General features: G+C 41.2%; 1 protein-coding gene across 1 annotated transcript in view; it reads right to left on the bottom strand.

Moving 5' to 3' along the window:
* Window positions 1–22463, bottom strand: part of dock1 (dedicator of cytokinesis 1) — a 184517-nt gene that overhangs the window by 138714 nt on the left and 23340 nt on the right. Inside the window, exons 2-17 of the mRNA XM_034212611.1 lie at window positions 21065–21148; window positions 20690–20730; window positions 20513–20568; window positions 19872–19968; window positions 19104–19252; window positions 18356–18491; window positions 16759–16916; window positions 15642–15723; window positions 13924–14059; window positions 12143–12215; window positions 9664–9743; window positions 7702–7827; window positions 7241–7365; window positions 3596–3694; window positions 3017–3089; window positions 131–234 (exon numbers count right to left, since the gene is read on the bottom strand). Coding sequence (XP_034068502.1) covers window positions 131–234; window positions 3017–3089; window positions 3596–3694; window positions 7241–7365; window positions 7702–7827; window positions 9664–9743; window positions 12143–12215; window positions 13924–14059; window positions 15642–15723; window positions 16759–16916; window positions 18356–18491; window positions 19104–19252; window positions 19872–19968; window positions 20513–20568; window positions 20690–20730; window positions 21065–21148 — 1619 coding nt within the window. The remainder of the gene's footprint in view (window positions 1–130; window positions 235–3016; window positions 3090–3595; window positions 3695–7240; window positions 7366–7701; window positions 7828–9663; window positions 9744–12142; window positions 12216–13923; window positions 14060–15641; window positions 15724–16758; window positions 16917–18355; window positions 18492–19103; window positions 19253–19871; window positions 19969–20512; window positions 20569–20689; window positions 20731–21064; window positions 21149–22463) is intronic.

Here is a 22463-nt window from a genome sequence, read left to right as displayed (position 1 = left end):
AGCTCCTCATAATACGGGCAAATGTTCTACCCTAGTCTTTTTGTGGGCCAGCCCTGCAGGTATGCAGCCGGTAACAAACAAACAAACCAGAAGTGACTTCTAACCGTGCTATGGGCTCGTTCATATTTACCTTATACACGATGAGATCATGCTCGCCGTCCCTCAGGGTCGTCCCATCGTACCTCATCAACTTCACGAAAGACAATGCGAATATCTTCTCCGATTTGTCTTTGGCTGTGGGAGGAAGAAGAGAAACATGAGAAGGACAGAAAACAGTCAGAGGGAAGGAGATGTAAATCACTGCATTTCAGATTCATACATACTTTGGTTTTTGGTGTATATATAAAAATATATTCAGGTGTATCAATATGGTGTTTTTTTGTTTTTTTTAAGAATGCAGGGAGTGGTTAGAGACAGGCTCCTTCGCAGTAAACTATGCTGTAGGGCTTGCTTTACAACAAGTCATTAACAAGTTACAGACAATCCCAAATGTAAATCTCTACAGTACCGGCTCCGAGTGAGATCCTGAGCTGGCACAAGAATCTAATGTTAATGTCTGTATTAATGCTGTGTCTGTATCTGTGCACGAGTTGTTCATCACTGCAATTATACAAGGTTGCAAATGAACTGTGGATGGCAAAGAGCAGGTGGGATATGCTTACATTTTATTTTTTTTTAAATTATAAGCCGATATATGCAGCCTCTGAACATTGATGTGATTATTATACAAGCATATGACATATAAGCATATAAGCATTAGACATATGGAAATAAAAACAGCTGTAAAAGAAGAAAGAAAAATGCTCATTGCTTGTGTGTATGTGCACACACACGTGAGACAGTGTATTGGGTTGTTGTGGGGAAGCGCTGCATAAACAAGCGAAAGAGTTATGACTTTGTCCTGTAACCAAGCGTTTGTATACGGCCGCATATATCATCATTGTGGATCAACAAGCTCAAATGTACGCGCAGGGCGACGTGATTCATCGAAGTATCTTGTGCATTCTATCTGCATAAATCCCCTCATTGGTTTGCTGCCTGCAGCCTCGCCAGTGAATAATTATTGGGTTGGCATCAGAGGAACCAGCGGAGGGAAAACACTGCACGCATGTCACCCAGTTAAGAAAAATGTATAAGTGACTTTCTAAGGAAAGGAGAAACTTGGGATTCTGGGAAAGAGGTCAGTTTCAGGACAGCGACTCTCTTTCAGCTAATCAAAGTCAAGTTTGTAGGAAAGCTTTGTGGCCTTCTACCTCCAAGGTGGACTGTCACTTCACATTCATGTTAAATGTGCTGTCCCCATCCTCTGCCCACTCACCAGGTAGTGACATAATGACAAATGGAACAGAAGTGAAAAGATGGCAAGGATCTCTTACAGCTGCGGTGGCATCTGTGATAGCAGCCATTGGTCTGATGAGCCCTGACAGTGTTAGAGTGCTGGTCTAATTCTGAACCAGGGGCTGTGATACAGAGCACATGAGCTGTAGCAGTGGCCCTTATTAGCAGCTCTGTCACTCTGTGTTTCCACCAACAGTTCAGTCCTACTGAAGCTGGGAGCAGTGGAGGAGGCGGGAAGGACACAAGCAGGAGACGGCAGAGGCAGACAACTGAGAGGACTTGAGAAGTGCTTTGCTGGTAGAATGTAGACATTTCTTCACTTTGGCTTATTCTTATGTTCGCTGATTTCTTTTATTTTTAAATGATCATTGTGTGAGTCTCTAAAATACTATTTGTAGACTAGATCTAAACAGTTAATCAAAATCGTATATTGTCATTAAAAAAATAGTACAGCTCCTGCGATAGTCAATAATGCAAATGTTCTTACATCTAAATTACCAATTTTTTCCAGGTTCGATAATAATGATTTCAACGTTGATATCGAACTGGAAGTCTGTCACACAGGAATATTGAAGAGAAATTGCATCAGTTGTCTTCCAGTACAATTAAAAGGGAGAAAACCAGCAGAGTGGTAAATGCAACAGATAGTGTTGATAGTGTTTATAGGCAGCCAAAACTCAGACAGCGTAGAGACATGGAAGTAACATGCGCACAGGTGTCTGCATAATGGGATACAAGTGTAAACACTGATAGGAAAATACAATGCATAAACCAAACCAATATTACCCGGCCTATGCAATCCAACTTATCTCTCTATTGCCAATTGTTTGTGAGTAAAAGTGTGGTAGCATCATTATGCCCCTCAGGTCCCAGAGTCACTTGAGGTGAGCAAGTTTCTAAAGCAACCGTTGCAGCATGATAACAGCAAGTCGCAGAGTTTCAAAGGCATGCCTCGTAACAGCATTAGTCCCCGCAGAAGCAAGGTGACAAGAAGGCTCTCCAAGTGGATTATAAGACCTGGCCGTTTCTGCCCAAAACACCTGCATGTTGGTGAGAAGCCAACAGAGCTGAAGGGTTTTGGAACTGGAGGATGACGGCAGCTGTAGATTATTTTAGGGAGGAGGTTTACCTTTCCGTTCTGATATATACGCTTTGTCCTTCTCTTCCTTTTGTGCCATGTGAAGTAATTGTTTAATACACCTGTTGTCGCTCCCATTACCCCACCAAATCCTCTTTCCCTGCCACAGCTCGGCTGCTGGAGGGATGGCCTGGCCATGTGGCGGACAGATGGGATGGCAAGGCTGCCAGTACCAGGCTTCCCTGCCCTCTACATCCCCAACATTAGAAAGGATGTTAAAAAAACAAAAGGCCATCTAACACTGGCTGCATTAAGCTAGACACTGGTCCCGATAAACAAACGAGTCCCCGCAGGCATTTTTTCACATCCCAGCTGTAGTGTCGGACGAGCCACTTCATGATGCTGCTGTGTGCATGGGCAGACTAATACCTCTGATTAGTGTGACAAAGGGTGAGCTTCAAAGTATTTATCACTGTGCCGCACATCTGCTCCGATTGGATATCTTCCATTCGGTTTTTTTCAGCGGATAGATTAGCCGTCCAATTGTGCATCTGGTCATTGGCGAAAAGTTATAATTCACACGCTGACATTTGTACTCACAGTCCTGCGATGAGCGGTGGCGAAAGGTGAACCGCAAGTGACTCCGGTTCACGTCTTCAATAGGGATAGCAACCTGAGGTGGTGGACAGAAAAGGGTTTTGTAAGTAAACATAATATCACAAAGCAGATCTTTAAGGACACACTGGGAAACACATAAGCCCCTGATTTTAGATGTCCATATTAACGTAGTAACAATGTTTAAGTAATAACCATGTCCATTGGTGGAAAATGGTAACTTGTGATACTTAAGTCCAATTCATTTGTAGTGAATGTGCTAAAACGTGAAAAACCCCTGATTTGGACCTTATTTTATTTATATACATTTCTGCTGCCACCAAATTAATCATTTAATATACTGCATGGTTTAATATTGATTGCCATCTTTCTATGCTTCAAAGCTTCATGGGTGAATATCCACCAGTGTTCATTCTACAGACCGCTGGTGATGGAAACCAGTGTAGTGATGAATAATGGATTTAAGAAGGATATAAAACGGGAGGCAAGGCATTCGAGGTGGAAAATAATCACAAAATGATTACCTGCAATAACGGAGAAGAAAATGTAAGGAGTGAGACGCACCTTTATGGTTTCAAACCAGCGTGGCTGCTTCACTTGGTAGTAGATGACAGACTTGTACTCGTTGATCCCTTCATCCCCAGCGCCAGGGAAAATCACATTCTAGTGCAGAGAAAGAGAGTTATCAAACAACAGGACTAGTTAAACGGACAATTCAAGTTTTAAAATCATCATCGTTTAGCTATTCTCACTGTCAAAATATTAGCATCATCCCTGCATGTAGGAAACTGACTTTCACTTTGTTTGTAATAAAAATGTAGTCTGTGGAACATAAAGCCTTTCGACTATAATGGCCTTTAAAAGTCTGTATGCACTTCATGCATGCACACACGCGTGTTGGCTGCCAATCTCATGACAGCTTTGTGGAAATAAGAAATAAATGAGATTTTAATTATTTAAGGAGGGGCAGTGGCTCACATGCAGAGAGAAGTGGAGGAGAGAAGGGAGAAGAGCAGCTGGTGCTGATGGAGCCAGCCATGTAATATTGGTAAGGGTGCGTTATGTAAAATACTATGACCCCTTGGGGACTTTTGGCACGAGGATTGGAGTGACAGCGGATGGCAAGCATGCCTTGTTTTCTATCAATCGGCACTGAGCCTGCCCACCTCCCGCTACTCCAGCTGACTCCCTGCCCTGCTGCTGCTAAAATACTCTGTCGCTAATGGCTTCTGACAACCAGCAATTACGAGGAATAACAGGCCTGGTCTCCCCAAGCCATGCCGAGCAGATCTGGGGGGCAGGTGCGGGCTCTAGTGACTCTTCCCCTTACACTAAAAGGCCTGGATTCAGGAAAGCTTCCGATTTTGCAGAGGAGAAAGTGGCCGAGGTCCAGCCACAGCCACAGGCTATTTTGTCAAGGTCATGAGAGGCCACTGTCTAGCCCAGGGGTCTGCAACCCACGGCTCTGGAGCCGCATGCGGCTCTTTAAGCCCTCTGCTCTGGCTCCCTTGAGCTTAGACAAAAATAAGAAGGAAATAAAATAAAATATATTTGTACGGTTGAAAAAAGGTTTTAATTAGGTCAACTAAAATATGCGTCATATACTGCTACGGTCCCCCGGCAGCGCCTTTTCTTGCAGGTGAATAACCTGACCCCCGGCTCGATGAGCGAACTATGGATAAATCAAAGAAAAGAAAAGTACCGGAGGAACACAGAGGGTTTAATTCTGCGTGGTTAGAGTTATATGCTTTCACAGCAAACGATGCTGGCTTACCGGTATGTTTGATATGTGGAGAGAAGTTGTTAAAGGTGCTGCAGCCTTACGTATTGGAGGAACGACACGGAAGAGGAAGACAGCTGACGATCTTCAGTCATAATTCAATCAGTAAACTAGTTTTAGGGTGCAGCTATATGTTTTTTGTATTTCAAAGTGGGCCCATTTTAATTATATTCATGTTCTTCACATGTGCAGAGGACTCCCCAAGTGCTGTGTTAATTTATTTTAAAGTAGGCCTGGGTATTCTTTTTTATTCTCCTTATAAGAGTTATTTGTTTCTTATTAAGGTAAATGGTAAATTGAGGTAAACAGTTTTCTATAATGTAATAAATAATCAATTTTAAAAAACAGTAGTTTTTGTCTATGATATAACAATATATACAACTTTATAAGCTATCAAGCTATCAAATATGTTTTGCGGCTCCAGACAAAATAAATTGGTGGAAAAGGGGGCAAAATGGCTCTTTTGGTCAAAAAGGTTGCAGAGCCCCTGGTCTAGCCTCTTACTACACAACATCACAAATATGTTATCAAATTGAGAAAAGATGATGAAAGACAGTGGTAGAAAGAGACCAAAGAAAAAGAAAGAAGAGACGAAGGCTGAGACATAATCAGAGAAAAATCAAGGGAGAATTCGACAATAAATGAAACTTGCAAAGCAAACCTATTATAAACCTACATGTAGTTTGTAATGTAATTACATTTTCCTATTTTCAAGTGCCTTGTGTATGGAGGCGTCTTTATTATATAACATAAATGGCTTGATGTAAACAAAAGAGTTCCTTTCTCAAGGCAGTAGTTGCTCAGACACAGAATTGTCCTGCCAATTAAAATCCGGGAAGGAAGACGGAGAATTTGACCAATTAGTTGTGATCCCTACAGGATCCAACAGATGAGAATGTTCTATGAAAAGCTGCAAGGCAAGATGTTGAAGAGAGCTGCAGCGCTGCAAGGAAACAAGGCCATGACATCCGCAGGTGTGATCAATGAACATAAGCTGACAATTTGGGTATCCTTACAAAAAAAATAATAGTAATAATAGAAAACCGATAAGTACACCATGTTTAAAAACTGTATTTGTAACAAGCTATCAATAAAAAAAAAAAATGGTATAAAGTATATAATGTCTTCTGGTAGATGACTTGTAGACATTGTAGTACAATAAGTATAATACAGTATCAAAAACATTGGAAGTGTGGAAGTTTGTGAAAAATCTGTGACCAGTGACAAATGTGTCCATATACTGCATTATAAATGATACCATCAAGAACAGTCACTGAGAATAGTTGTCTAGCAACGAAGCAGTGGATAATTGTGTGTATTTCCCGGGACTGTCAAATCAGAAAGAAGTTCAGATCATCCCTTCTCTCTGCTACTTCAGAACTGCATTTACAGCATAATCACTACGGATGCTTATACTTCCTGCCTGCTGGGCCAAATCACTGACGAAGCCTCTCAATCTTAGACTAATGTGTATAATTACAGCAGCAAAGGGTAATAGCGCTCTCCTTTGATTGGCTGTTCGCTGCAGGCCGTCCCTGCAAATCACTACTTCGTCATTAGTCCTTGTGACTTCAACTAAGGCATAATGAGTGTGAACATTTTACTGTTAATACATGTAAGAAAGCCTTGCTAGAAAATATTAGCTGTAACTTAACTGCATGTAAACTAAATACGGGTTAAATTAGTCTCTAAAAACAAACTGAGTGGGTTCATTCTCCCACGAACAAACACCTCCTCCCAGAGCTACTCGTACATACTCGTCATGATCATCTCCCTTACACCTCTCTTATCCCTCAAGAGGTAAAGCCATTCCGGATGCATAAACATCAGAAGAATGGCTAGTCACTTTGGATAAAACACAGCCTTCATTAGGACATTAGACACCTGAAGCAAAAGTTCATGAAACGTGTTCCAACTTGCACATTTGGGAGCCATCATAAGGATTTGAAACCTAGATTTTAAGAACAGTTTCTCCATACTGTGGGAGTGCAACTAACTACTGTATGTTATACACCCACAATCAAAATAATTACCTTATTTGACCCGACTTCTACTAAAAAACTATAGCATCCCGTTTAAATCCATGCTCCTTTTATTGCCTGTCTGCATGTCTTGGTCTATAACTGATTCTGACAATGACAAGGTTGATTCCCGCATTAGTGAGCCAAATGTTCGGCTACTCAATCAACCACAAAGACCCAATATTGCATTCTGTCATTTTTTGACGGGCGGCAAAAGGCGCACAGTCTGGCCTGGGTATCATGCTGCTTTACAGGAGTGCTAGTCAGTTAAGCAGCGTGCTGAGCTGTGTGAGATTAAAGAAAGCCTGCTGAATCACAGACTGTCTGAAAACCGATACAATACTTGTGTCCTGAATGTTGAGAATGAGCTGAACCGGGACAAATAAGTAGGTTAACATAAAATCTTACCTCTAGTTTCTTGCCATCCTCGTCGTAAACAGACATGGTCACCTCAACGTTTTTGGGTGTGGTCTTGCTTCCCTTGTCAAAATCCCCCAGAGCCAGTGTAACGTAGATGTCGTTTCGAACGTCACCTTGGAGTTACAGAAACAAGCCGGTCAGGTGGGAGGAAATCTTCCCTTTTATGGGTTTTCAAGGAGCTCAAGGTCAATTGTTTATGTGAATATTAGTGCAGAACTCATTACATCTTAAGTGGGTATTTGGCACCATGTACTTCCTGGTGACTTCAGTCTATTAAATAACTAATGTCTTCATCAAACCTTAATGTTCTTTTCTCCCTCACTCACATTCTGTAAAATAGTAGCTCTTAATTTAAAATCACTTTCTGAATGATTGATATGTTCAGTCAATGACATTTAAGAAAAGGAGACGTTCAGAGAGACAAGGTCAAATGTTTAAAAAATCTCCACCTGGCATGATGATCTCAGGAAAGCCCATCTTGCGGGCCACAGCTGTGGATCGGTCCACCAGGTGAGGGAAGTCCTTCCTGATGTGATGGATGTCTCCAGGAAGCAGCTTCAGAGTCACCCACAGGCCTGGTGATGAATGCAAGGCAAAGAGGGGAGGGACCAAGATAACGTCAGGAGGAGACAGCGAGAGAGCAAACGGCCTCGGGGATTACTAAAAAGTGATTTCTAGGTGTGTCTTCTGCTGTCGGTTGCCAGAGTGACATCCAACAGCTCGAGGGCAAGACACTACATTGAAGCTACCCTCAGGGATGTGATTAGGAGAACATGACAGAGGATACAAGTGTGTTTTCCTCGTGCTCCGCTAAATGTGCAGTATAGAGTAGTGGGTGGGAAAACCTACAAAACCTTTAATGTAATATTAAAGCTATTTCAACAAACAAACGGAAAAACTAATATAACAAAATATGCAAAGCATGAGCCTAGATGTGTGATGCTCATCTACATAATACCTGTATATGAGCACATGTATTTCCTTTGAGGGTGTCTCTTTACATTTGCATAGGTTTGACAAATGTATTGTATTGTTACTGTAGTTAGAAATGTCAAAAATACCTTTGTTTAATTAAAATGTCTACTTCAGAACACCAATACATGGAAGGTAAATAAGTGTTTCCGTAAAAAACAAACAGACCCTTGGTACCCCTATAAATGAGAACACTTTAGATAAAAAAAATACCTCTGCCAAGTTCATAATACTGTCCCCAATAGCAAAAACTTTTATTTTAACTTTCTATTCTATTAGGAGAATATGTGACATTTATGATAGAATAGTTAAACTGTGCAGTAATTCAGATGTATATAATTGGTATTGGAAAGACCGGAGAGTGCAAAGCTATAAAAGGGAAACTTGTTTCAGTATTATTCAGAGACACAAAGTGTCTTCAGGGCACTTTCATTGGGTCATATTTCCTAACAATTTAACACCAGTAGCTGTCCTGCTTTTCTCCTGTTTTGGAAGGAGAGCTTCTGTAATGCCGACAGCATAATGTGCCAGTTTCGGTCCATGTGATATTCTCTCAGGAAAAACAAAGCAGCGTAGATGCATACCTCTGGTCAAGACAGAAAGAAAAGTGGATCCAATTAAAGCAGTCATCATGCAGTGCGCCCCTTCAAAGGCCACCAGAGTGAGCGATGCCTGAGAACCCAGAGGCTTTCACAGGCCCCATATTGTTATGAGGGACTTATCTCTCACTCTCCAAGCAGGAAGCCTTTTGATATGCGAGTGTGACCCAGGCAGCTGCTCTCAGTGCTCCGCTGTTCTTCCCGGTGTGGGCCAGAGCAGACCTGAGATTTATATGAGTACATCTTCGTATGTCATGACAATACCATGAAGGCTGCATGTCGTTTCCCCCCCCACCCAGCACAAATCCCTCAAATGGCTAATGTTGATCTTCTAACCACAGATGTCAAAAGCCCGATAAGAGCCAGTCTTTGCTGACGACTCAGCAGCTTAATTAACAGCTGGATTACTTACATCGTGTAGTCATGGTGATGAGGGCAACTATTTTTAGTATGAAAGTTGATGTATGATGTGAATATTTGACAAAGAATAATGTTCTTAATAAAGGAACTGTTTGAATTCCCTGTCAGTATATTGCGGGTTATGTTACCTTGTGTGAACAGAGCTAAAATTGCATAAAAAACTGTTTATTAAAGCAAATTAAGCTAAATAAAATATTACTCTCCGACATTAATTATAACAGACCCAGTAAAATAATTAGCAGAGATGGAAAATGAATAAAAACACTTTTAGATAGTGACACTAATGACACTTCACAATAGATGCAATTTCAAATTCTATTAGCATTTCTATTAGCATTTCTATCAGCGACGATAAAAGACTGACAGCGTGGCGACTTCCCTCCTCGGCTTTGGTTCTTGTGTCTGAAATGTTCACTGTACCTTGGCCCTTGTGATTGACCTCTTTGGCGGTGATAACTTTGTTGATGACGGTCTGGAGGAAGTCGTTCTCCCCTGCCACCCTGGGTGAAAAACGGGAGATGTTCAGCTGCTTGTGGCGAATGGCGTCATCCAACGCTAGCCTGCAGTATGCACACAACAGGCAAACACCACAGAGAAGAAGAGATGGAGGAGAAGGGGAGCCACAGAGTGATGGTTGTGAGGTTGGGAGTGGGGTGAAAGAGAGACGGAGAAACAGAGACACACCGAAGAATGATGCGAATACCGTGACAGACACAAAGCCGCTTGTTAGCAGTTAACATTGAGCCAGGAAGGGTGATGAAAGAAACACAGAGAAATCATCATTTAGGAAGTTATGCCAAGTCACCATTTAGGCTGCATTCACACTAGGCTCTGCATATCCTACTATATCTATGTCAATGTGGGTTATTAAGACGTGATGGCTACAGTTGCAGCTGTTTGGAAAAAACAACCCAGCATCACAATTTGGTGGCTTATCACTTTACTGTGTTGAAAAGTGCAAAACCCTGTGACATTAAGGACATTAATCGTAGTGCAGTTTCTTCACAGTAAGTTAGCTATTCAAATGACACTCCCACACCATCAGATAACCCTGCACTAATTGCAGCAACGTTGATTTGGTGTGAATGTTATAGCGCCACAGGAGCAGTGTGAAGCTTGACCTGGGGGTGGCCTTTTAATGTTTTCAAAGTGGGTAACGATATAAAAAAGGCCTCAAACTCAAGACTATACCCAATTATTAATATTCTAATTCTGCTTTATTGACAAAGCAAATGTAAAACACTATTACATCATGTGCTGTTCTCAATGGGGCTACAGGTGTCAACAGTACCAACTGCTGATAAAGGGGACTGGACACAGGAACAGTGCTAGGCTCTGAAACCAATTAGTGACCAAACTGTTGAATTACAACTTCCAGGTCCTTCATGTGATCAAAAAAAAAGTGTTTCCAAGAGACTGACAATTTGAAACTGACGTTGAACAGTTAACGCTTTTTAAGGATGAATCGCGGTATAAGGAAATGCTAGTGCGCTTGCTCTATTGGCCCCATAGATGTGACAGATCTGGTAATTGTTTACCACAAGTTAAACTTGTTTGGCTTCATGAGCCATTGGACTACTTTTATGGTAAGGACCCCACTTCCAGTGTGGTGCCAAATTCCAATTAAACATGAAAGTAAGTGTAAGTGTGAACAGAGTATAGGGAGGTAGCAGATGTGATCTTGGAAACACCACATGTGGCAGCTGTGAGAGAAATGTTTGCAGTTGGCGGCGATGCCATCTGCAGTGCAGAGGACTCGAAACAAGAAGAAGTAGAGCATGGAGGAGAAGACAGCGGTGAATGATGTGAGCATGGAGGAAGCAGTAAAAGATCTCTGTCCCTCAGGCTGTCTTCAGTGCCTCCAACCTTGAATCCAAAACCAATCCAAGCAAGGAGGCAGAATGAGGGACATTTATGGGACATGTACAGTGTAGGACAAGAGGAACAAGGGAGATTCACCCTCAAATGTTTAAAGTAGTTTGATCCTAAGAATTTGCCACAGTGGGACATTGAAATTCTGTTGAAAGGGGCATTGGATTTTATCTTCCCAGAATCCAAGGTGAAGTTGATATCACTTAAACAAATAGTCATGTCAGCATGAAGTGAAACTTTGCTAGAAAAAGCATTATATTAATTTAAGTTGGTTTGATTCTAGACAACAAGCCAGAGGAGAGCTCATCTGTAATAAGGGTGTGTCTTGGACAAACAAGAACAACCAACAGTTTCAGTAAGATTTTGATCTATGTAGTCCATTTTCTGAAAGCCATTTCCATTTTTGTTTGGATGCCAGGAGTCCATCCAAAATACTTCATGTCAAACCGACGCTAAATGGCTTTCTTAGCCTTGAAAACACAGAGTGATGGCAGGATTTGCGATTTCATCAGTTAAAATTTAGTGGAAAATATTCACACTTCATAAATAACACCTTGTAGAACCTGTTCTTTTGGGCTGGAAGGCTCTAATTTCCATGATTTATGCTTACAGATAAAACCGTTAAGTGTGGTGATCTGCCAGCTAAACTGCCTGAATCTGAAGCCTTTCCAATTATGCACAAAATCACATTAAGGAAAAGGTTACTCTGTCTCTGTACGCAGTCCTACGAGAATGGCAGCAGTTAATGAGATTGCCTTAATTGAGTCAGCAGGGAAAAGGGGAGCACTAACGTCTTAAAACCCCCGCTAATCAGGTGTCAAGGATTCAAGACTTTAAAAAATGAAGTTAAATACGACCGCTAAGTTTCCGACATACTGTGCTTACTCAAATTAATGGGAATATGTGTAAATGGCAGAATGACATCAGCTTTGCTATTTTATGCAACATTATACCAAGCTTAAAAGGAACGCTATGCTCCCTTATGTACTAATGTGATTTTTTTTGTGGTGCTGGACAATCCACTTACGGCTGAAATGGGATAAAGTGCTGCTTGTCCTCATCGTCCAGTTTGCCCGTTATGATGTCGGTGACATCCATTACTGTGGAAAAACAAGGAGAGATGGTCAAAACATTTTCAGTAAAGCACGGCTATAAAAGAGCCAGAGAAATGTATGACAAGGACACATCAGGGGGTAAGAGCAGCTAACAGTGGCCTTTTCTCAGTAAGCACTAATCAACTAAGATGGTAAAAGGACGGAGGGAGGGGTCTGAAAAAACACGATGTTAGAATATCAGCATATAGAGAAACTTAACGCATTAAAAAAGTATTTTCTGTAAACTTGCCAGGGTTTTCATTCCTTCATTTTGCTAAAGTGATGTACATGTGTACTCCAGGACCCTGTGACGTCATGTTTAGGTGTGGTTACACTGTTGACCATACCAAACCACTTCTGGGTTTAGTTGAGTAAACGAGACTTAAAGGTCACCTATTGTGCAAAATCCACTTGTTCATGTCTTTTATACATAAACATGTGTCCCCTCTGGGTAAAGAGATTCTGAAAGTTTCAGGAAAAAAGATTTGCTCACTTTTTGTCCTGATCCATTTATATAAAAACCTGCTCTGATCAGATTTTGGCCACTTTATGATGTCATGTTTTTTGGCTTGTGTAACCATTAGCCAATAACCAACCAAGGTAACCCCCCCCCCCCGCCTTATCACCTGAATCTCCTCCTAGAGCACCAATGTGTTATTTTGTAACCAAATATCTCTCAGAGGGGCGTTGGGAGTGGCTCCTTGTTTTCATCTAAAGTAACAGGCAGAGAATCAGCACTTTGGAAACAGAGCTGTTATTTCAAGCCAAACACTTCAGAGACATGTTTTGTATATCTGAGACCTATTAAATAGATTTCAACCAGAGAGGGCAGCAAAACACTTGTTTTCTGTCTGGTGATAAATTACTCTTTAAATGTATTTTAAAATGAATAACACTTGTATGAGAGCAATGCTGGAGTAAGCGACCTGATAATGTAATATTATACTAAATTGGGTGCTAACATAGTCAGAATAAGAAATGTTTTCAAACACAACATGCATTTTGCTATCAGCTGAGTGTACAACCTGCAGGTCAATGTTGACCAAACATGAACTCTGACCAGCGGAGCCGCACACCAAAACAGGAAACACATTCTTGAAATTGCTTCAACTTAAGCGAATGAGGGACGGTGCAGATAATCAGAGTGATTTGTGCAGCAGTCTTTACCCCTCAGGTCACATGTAAACCATATGATTCCTGTTACAACAGCGTCTAAAAATAAGCAAATCTCAAAAATGCAGCTCTCCATCATGCTGATGTCTAAGGATAAGCCATCATAAATCATGCTGTCATTTTTCTTCAAGTGGAAGTGGGGAAAAGACACTGAAAGAGGGGTATCATTTGCTCTGTTTGATAACTGTGGGCAAAACACCAATCTAATTAGTTTACACCTGGCAGCTTGCCAACAGGAGATACATCAAACTGTAATTCTTCTTTCCACTTATTTGAGATATCTATGAATTTTAGACGAATACAGTACATTCACTCATCTGGGCAAAGACTTTGGCACATACTGTGGAGTACAAGGCATAACAAGGGATCTGTTCTGATCGGTTTCATTTACATGGGGTTATTCAAGCAAAGCCAGAGGGGAGGATGGAACTTCAGAGAATCAGTTCTAAAAAAAAAGGTAGGTCTGATTATAGTAACACGAGTCGTGCAGCTTTTTTTGGAACAATAGGGTGTCACTCAGTGTCTCTGTCGTCTGCTCTACCTGCCACTCCAAAGGGTCTCCTCAGTCCTGACGTCAGCTTCTTGGTGTTGTTGTCTCGCAGCTCCATGCGCCCCACTCTGACAATCTGACACACAAAGCTGATCTTCTCTCTCTTCAGATCTTCACTGCCCAAGTCCTGAAGAGGGTTGGAAAAAAGAGAAGTTATGAAAAAGAATGCTTATGCTCAGTAGAATCGATAGATATGACCATAGGCGGCGCGTGAGGCTCAGGTTTGGGAAGGCTAAATCACTTTTTTGTACCTGACGCTGCCCGCCCCCGGCGTCTATAGAAAAGAGATGAACTCAGTGAAAGCACCGCCTGCTGACCAATCAGAGCTCAGTGTGCGGAGTTTAAAGCTATCAAGTCATATTACAGGATAAAGGAAATACAGTTTAAACTGCCGTATACAGGGAAGAAGCCGACGTGTCGCACTTATCATTCATATCACACTGATATCACATCATCAATCAGATCATCGATCATATAATATCACAATATTTCATTATCTGAGTCAGCTGAGCCGTATCTGGCCGTGCAACACTTACATTGTCACATATACTGTAAGCAGACATATTATTTTAAGCAACACATTAAGTTGACGAAACACTCAATTCAAATGTAATTAAAGTCAGATCCCCTCGTGTCTTAGATGGGGCAGTATCATAAAACTGTTACGCTTTCAAACACTCTGTAGTTTATTTATTTTTTAACCAGTTGTTCTGTATTCACCTTGCAGGATTATATATATATATATATATATATATATATATATATTTAAGTCATGGATGTTTAAAGTTCATATTTGTCTAATATTAGTTTACTTTTCATTAATGAAGTATGACGCTGCGCTGTCAGTACACTTGTCCCTGTTTGTGATTGGTCAAATGTTGCTAACCCCGCCCCTTTCACGTGAACGCGCTCTCAGCTGGAGAGAGAAATCCTGGCTTGGTTTACCGAGTTGATAACCAGCGTCGTAGGACCGCTTAGCGAGATCTCGTTTGTTAGGGTTAGTTAAGATAACTCAAACATATCCAGGGTCTGTTGAACTGGCTTCGTAGTACAGGGCACAGGTGGCTGCATAGCAGCGCTAATGTCAAAAACACAAACATTATACATTATATTTTTATTTGACCAGGATGCAGTAACACAAATATTTGGGAAGGCTTAGCCTTCCCTAGCCTACAGTACCCGCCGCCCCTGGATATGACTTATACCTTAGGTAGACAAATCCAAAACCATTACAATGGGGTTGTATATTTGCCCTGAGAAAAAGCATTTGGATTTAAAGCCTAATCTGGCAACAGCATTTTTTTTGTTCAGGCCACATCAATCCTAGGGTGCACAACAACAACTGATCGATTAAAAGCACTATCTTAAGTGAAGATGAGCTTGTGTTCCGGGCAAACTTTTCACCAAAAACTGCTTCTGCAACATCTGTGATTGTGTCCCCAGATTCATTTTCTGGATGCAGTGCGTACCAAACCTAGCAGAGTGCTCCCAGTGGATGCACGCTGACCCCTGCGCCCTTGGGCTTCCATTAGATAGCTTTGTAAATACATATGACGAGCCAAGCTCTTTCTGAGAGAGCTCAACAAATACAAGCTCTGCAAACAGGCTCCCATATGACTCATAACATGCCTGAATAAACAGTGGGCTGGCCACAGGCGTGTGTGCACACACACACACCCAGGGACACATATACAAGCAAACACACTCACCGTGAAGACGGCCCGCAGGTTATGAAGCTGGTCTATGTCTTTCACCAGACCTGAACTTGACCATTTCACCAGGTAGTTTTCACTGTAAGAGAGAGAAAGCATGACTCATTCTTTTAGTCTGTCTTGGCAGTTTTTAAGATTCACATAAAATTCTCATAGAACAAAATTAAAAGGCAATCCGTTGGGTTGCATTCAATATCATTTCCTTGAAAGCTGAGGAAGCTTAAATGTTAATCCTGACACCGATCCGCTTGAGAAGCAAAATGCAAGAATGATGTTGGATGCGAGGGAAACATCCCACGGCCGAGCTGCTCTACTCGTGATAATGTGCTGTCAGAATCCTAAAACAATAGCAAATCCCCGGGAAGCAGGCTGCACTTGTTCTGGTCACGCTCCAGCATGGCGTGCGTCTGTATCTGTGTGAGTGTGCTTCCAAGTGTCTGTCAGTGTTTGTACTTGCTGATAGCTGACGATTCTGTAAAGTACGAGTAAGTCTGAAACATCATATGTCATGAGGACATCAAATCTCTTCCATACAGGGCTTTATTTTTAGTCTTCATAAGAAAAGCGCATGTAAACTCATCTCCACTCTATCTAGAAATACCAACTGTGTTTGACTTGTCACTAATCTCTGTAGGCTACACGTAGGTGTATAGTTCAGAAAAATATATTTAGGGATATTTTAAGCATCAATTGATGAACACAGTTATGTTTAAACTGTTGTAGTTTAGTATATGTAAAGTTTATAACCTGTAAAATGTGTAAATATGTACATTGATATTTAATTTGATGTGCATTGTTATTGCTGCAACATCTGCTTTTATCACTGATCTATTTATTTGTGTCTATTTATATTACTGCAGTGAGAGACGCCAACCAAATGTCATTATACCTTACTATATATATATATATATATTATGTATGATGGCAATAAAGATATTCTGATTCTGATTCGGTGTCTAAAGGCACAAGTCCACCATCTTTACATTTTCCTCTTAAACCAGACGGGAACTTTGGTTTCAGTTGACATCCCAATGCTTCATCAGAACGAGGTCTGTGAATATGAGTGAGTTAATAAAGGGAATAAAAGAGATTGAATATACGCCAATGGATTTACCTGACAAACTTAGAGTCCACTGGGTCGTAGAGGGACATGAGCACCTCTGCATCCTCTCCGATCTTACACACCACATTCTTTAGAGTCACGAAGAGGCCGAACGACGGTGTGGAGGCAAACTTTGCTTGCCTTGACAGATCAATATTCTGCTTCTGAGACTGTCGGAGGGAAACAGAGATATAGCGCTCAATATCTGGCAATTGTCAATAGCTTTCTGTCACATGCAGGTAGACCTCAGTGCCGTGGAGTTTAAACAATAAGCCCGGGGACGAAGAGATACTGTGCGTTGGTGTGGTGAGCAACAGCACACCAGATAATTGAATGTCAGACACTGGTTCTGTGCCTTTCTGAAAAGTTAAGCACAATGTCTATAAAATAAAGGTCAATGATCTCAAGGGATACACCTGGATAAATAAAGGTTTGAAATGAAATGAAATGAAATCAATCAAAAATTGAGTTCCAATGCATTTTGTCCTCAGTGGAATAAAAAGCATTAACATGTGCTTGATCTCCAGAAGTGAATCCGCAGTATAAAGGTGGGCTGATTCCTTGGACGCCCTTCAAAGATATGCTGGGGCCATATCATTAATATTTATCGCGTTGACCTGGACACTTTCCGATTGCCCGATATGCAATAAAGACCTCTGGATTAAAAGGTCATGTACAATGAGACCACATAACTGCAGGGCACTTAGCGTCTGACACTCCTACATACTGCCAGATGACATTTAGGTGAGGGATGCCACCGGTACGCCAAGTAAAATAGACAGGACATCTGGCTGAGTGCCTGGCTTTCTGAAGAAGCAGTGAAGGGTTTGTGTGTACAAGCAGTGGCCCAATTGTCCCCACGTCTGTGAATTGCGCAAATGCCACAATGCCATTTTAGATGCAACTATCATTTCTCTGCATTTGTCTTACCTTAAAAAACACAGTTTGACCATTTGTTTTATTTTTGTTAAAGCCTGTGCTGTTTTTACTTGACGTGTGTCATTTGAGAAACAAGTCATTTTTTAAAGCAAAAGAACACAATGGACTTTTCAATGGTTTTGCAATCAGCTAAAAGCGAATGTCTTGTTTGTTTTGCAGGTGCTTAGTCATCAATATAAGTATTAGACAAATTGTCATTTTATAATGGTTATAGATAAAACGTTAGGGATTAACATGAATTGCTTTTGAATATCTGTAACAAATTTCACAGTAATCCATCAGCTAAGATATTTCAGTCTGGACTTAATTGTTCGGCCGACCAAACTACTGAACATTGCCATCCCTAGAGCCACACAGCTATCTAAATTGATACACATGTACATAGATATGGAGCAGAAAGTACTGTAGAGGAAACAGTCTCCAATGAAGACGAATGAGGGGTCATAGCAAACATTTATCTCATATGAAGCGCTGTGAGAACCGTGGTGTGTTTGACTCTGGCTGAGAATTAATTAGTCAGAAAAACAAGATGACCCCATTCAGATCCCAACTATTCACACTTTGCAGTCAAGTGCTTTCACTTATCTCCAATATACTGTCTTGATAAAGACCCATGTCTAGTTGCAGGTGAAAGAATGGCGTCCAGAGAAGCAGGAACCTCTATCTTTACCCTCTCTTCTTGAATCCGGTCCTCGATTTGTTTGGAGGCCGCCTCGTGCGCTCTGAACAGGCTGACGGTGCTGGTTGTCTCCGGGTCCAGGATGTTCCCATCTTGGTCTCTCACCACCAGATCCAGATCCAGGTACCTTTCAGAAAAAATAATTGAGAGTTAACGAGTGCCAGAACCCGCCAAGATGAAGACATACAATAGATATACCGTAAGAGATTAGGTAAATAAATATTATGAATGTGTAAAAAAGGAAATAGCATACATTAACTGTAAGCTGCCACACCCGTTGCCACATTTTCTACTCGTATAACATTCCCTGAGCTCTTTCAAAGCTCCACTATATTGTTCGACTCTTTCTTCCATGGAGGGAGTCGGGCAGACATGCTGCCAACATGCAGTCAATGTATTTCATCAGCACCCTCATTCTGTGGAGGCAAAAGCCATTCCTCTACCTGGCCAAAGGTTTAAAGTTTCATCACAGGAGGAGAATGGAGCTTTCAATTTTCAACCGATTTTCTAGGCCCAGTGCAGACAGCAAAGAGCTGTCACTTCATGATGGAATACAGTATGCTTTGCTGAAGCTAAATCCCTCCAGTTTGTCCTCAAGCTAAGCGATGACCTGTCACTTTCTATTGACTGACACTGCTGACCTATTCCAACAAGAGTCATGTTTTCGGAAATATATGAGGATAAAGGGGATATCAGCTGAGGGGGGGGGTTAAAAGGCCTCTAAAGACAGGATCCTCACTTGTTGCCGTAGTCTATCTTGGAGGTGACTCTCTGTTTGAGTTCGGTGAGCTCATCCTGCGGGAGGGTGCCGGACAGGATCTGGGAACGCCATTCGATGAGGTCGTAGATCATGTCACGGACCGAGTTGAACATCTCACGTTTGTCTCCCTGACAGCGGAAACAGGTGGACGCACATGAATACAGATTAGACACAGAAGGACATTTGGAAAATCTAAGTGCTCTTTGTTTGAACTGTTGACTGGTAAAAGAACTGTGTTCATGCTGGAAGGCCAGACCTCTCATTAGCAGCAGGTTCAGCACAGTGAAGGTGAAAAAAAGCTCTTAATTATTAAGAGCAGGTGGAATTACCCGAGGCAAATTCAACAAATTACTTTTCAACAGGCATATGTTCCTTAACAATACTGCATTTTTCTCTAAACTATTACATTTGCTTGATAAATGACTCTACGGGAACTATCCATAACTGTATTACCTATGGCTAAGTATTAGTATTTAAGTAGCTTAATATATAAAAAGGTTTACCAAGACACTTTGAGACACTTTACACATTATTGTAGGTCCAGTTTGATATGAGACTCAGTTTTACACATTTCCGGGTTACTTCCTCCAAGCCTCTTTCAGCTAACAACAAAAATGTGGAACTCTGTACTAGTGTTTCTTCGCAATCTAACATCCATATGTAACGTTACCATATCTGACATGAATATGAGTGTGTGTAAGTGTGTGTGTCTTATTGTTTCTACAGGCTTTGGACAGTCTTGCTTACCACATACAAGTCCCTCCATATTGTGGCCCACTCCCGCAGTGTGGTGGTCACCTCCTGAACCAGGGGCAGCTCAGTGGGAATGATCGTCTCCTTTTGCCTGCAGGGACAGTGAACACATTTCAGACATGGATTATGTGTCCTTCCTGTCCTTTCCCCCCCCACGTGGAGAAAGTGTCGGCTTAAATGTTGCCTTTTATCTGCGTAATTTGAAATGTAAAAAAAATGTTTTTATTTAGTATTGTATGGAAACAAGTGTCTGTTCTTCAAGGTTCCCAGCTGCATTCAAGGACTTTGAAGTTGGGGGGTGGGGGGCAGGTAAGGTAAATCAAAGAAGACATGAAAACAAAACAGTGCCACAAATTGTGCAAAAACAAAGCCACATGTCACATCTGATCAAGTACTGACAAAACCTCAGAGGCTGTCTGCATACAACTTACAATTCACCAAGCTTTTCAGTAGGTCAGGAAAAACGATGGGAAAAACTTCTCATTCATTTGTATCATGTTGCTCTATATACATCTTTAGCTTTTGTTATGTTTGAAGATGAGTCATGCAATTATAATGCAAAACAAGAACATGCAATTGTCTTACTCGTGAAAAAACAATCCTAAATTAAAATGTGTAAGTGGACAAGTAGTTACCCATTCCCCTCAACTGTGGCTTCTTTCAGGTGTATATAGCAAGCAGGAAATGTGCCCTATAAGAGGAAGACACAATTATAGTAAAACCACAACAGAAGTTAAACAGCTGAAAAACAGAAGCTGTAAAGAGTAACCTTTTAGTAACAGGAATATAAGGATTCATAAAAACGTGCTCACCTTTTTGGATTTTCTCCTCAGCCTATGCCCTCTGTACCAGTCTGATAGAGAACAGGGTTATGCATGTTAGCTTTTTACATACAGAGTATCAAATATGTTTGAATTTTTTTTACAATGTTTTCGGTTGTATTAAGGAATTCACAATAAAGAATGACATTTAAGTCTAATCTAACCCTAGCAGGGGCAGTAGAGAACAGTATGAGGTTGCTGCAGCCTTCATTTACACAGCATAATATTCATTATTGCTATATATTATTGAACATGTGAAGAAAAATGTTGACAAAACAAAAGAAGTACCAGAGATGACAGGAAAATAATCGGAGACATTGGCGTGTCAGCTCTGATCATGTGTATCATCAGTTAGCCTCTTCTCACCTTCATGTGTCTCAAGTATGTGCACTGTGTCTCCAATCTGCAGCGACAGCTCCTCCTCTCCCCGGGCATCGTAGTTATAGATTGCTGGAGAGAGATGAGAGAGGACAATATGAGAGGAGGAGATATTACAGGAGGAGGAAAAAGGCCAATAAAGCGTTTGGCTCCCTCGTGGCGCTAATTGTGTGCCATTACAAAGTGCAGTAGAGGCATCGCACATCCACAGGATGTCTACCCACACAGCCTGACACAGCCATGGTTGGACCATCAACACTGTAATATCAACATGCTTCTACCGCCCACTGCAAAGAAACCAATAATGCTGGGGGGGGGACGCCAAAACGACAATAATGCCAGTGGAAATAGAGATTTGCTCAGAAATATAGGAAAGAGAGGAAATTATAATAAGATATTATTCCTGAGGTGTTGAGAAAAAAACAATAAAGACGCTTGTGTGGCTCTCGAGCAAACAATACAAAAGCCCATTTTTGTCTGCATTGTTTGCTAAATGAACAAGAATCAATAGAGCCCGTTACAGGTGGCTCCCAACATGTTCTGTCGAGTCGCCCAAAGGAAAACTGTGCTGGCATCTTCTCAATAACAACAACTTTAATGAACACAATTTAGCAACCACAAACTGTGCGCCATCTGAAAGTGTATATAGTCCATAATATAGGTGGAAGAATGTGCAGACATGTAGGAAATCTGACAGATCATGTGATGCATATTTGCATTTCATTTCAAGAGAAATGGTCAAAATAAAAAAGATCTCTTAAATTGCGTTCCTGGATCTGCTCCAAAAGCAATCAGATCCTCCTCAGCCTTAACTTTCTACCATCTGTTTACATGTGTGGGGATAGTCTGCTCACAAACAAAAAACAGATGGGCAGAAACATAAATGTGATTATAATGAAAACAATTCAAAACACATTTAGAGCACTTTTTTCTAAACAGATTCATGCCATACATGAAGGGCAACATCAAAATAATAATTATACATTTCTGATAAGTGAGCACTCTTAGGAGGGACTAAGAAATTGTCACTAAGCACAATAAAAACAATTACATTTCCGTACAATGAAGACATGTGTTGACTATGTTTTCAGGCCTTTCTCAATCTAGTATCAGAGATAGATCAACAAGTCAAGGTCATGTTATAAGGTCAATCAAATCCTGATTGTTGGCACTTGTTCTTTCAATCAGTGAGAGGTGAACAACATGTCGCTGTCAAACCAGCCATGACCGACATCTGTCATACACACGTGCACACACACCACACATTCTAAACACTGACAACTTGAAAAGTGGCCGTGTGAACATATGTGTTAATTTTGAGGAGACCTGTAGAATGAAATGACACAAGTGTGTGTGCGTGTCTTGCTGAGGGAATGCATGCAGGAAC

Source organism: Gymnodraco acuticeps, unplaced genomic scaffold, assembly GCF_902827175.1.
Source record: "Gymnodraco acuticeps unplaced genomic scaffold, fGymAcu1.1, whole genome shotgun sequence".
In the NCBI taxonomy this organism is placed as follows: domain Eukaryota; kingdom Metazoa; phylum Chordata; class Actinopteri; order Perciformes; family Bathydraconidae; genus Gymnodraco; species Gymnodraco acuticeps.
This window is presented reverse-complemented; position numbering and strand designations above follow the sequence as displayed.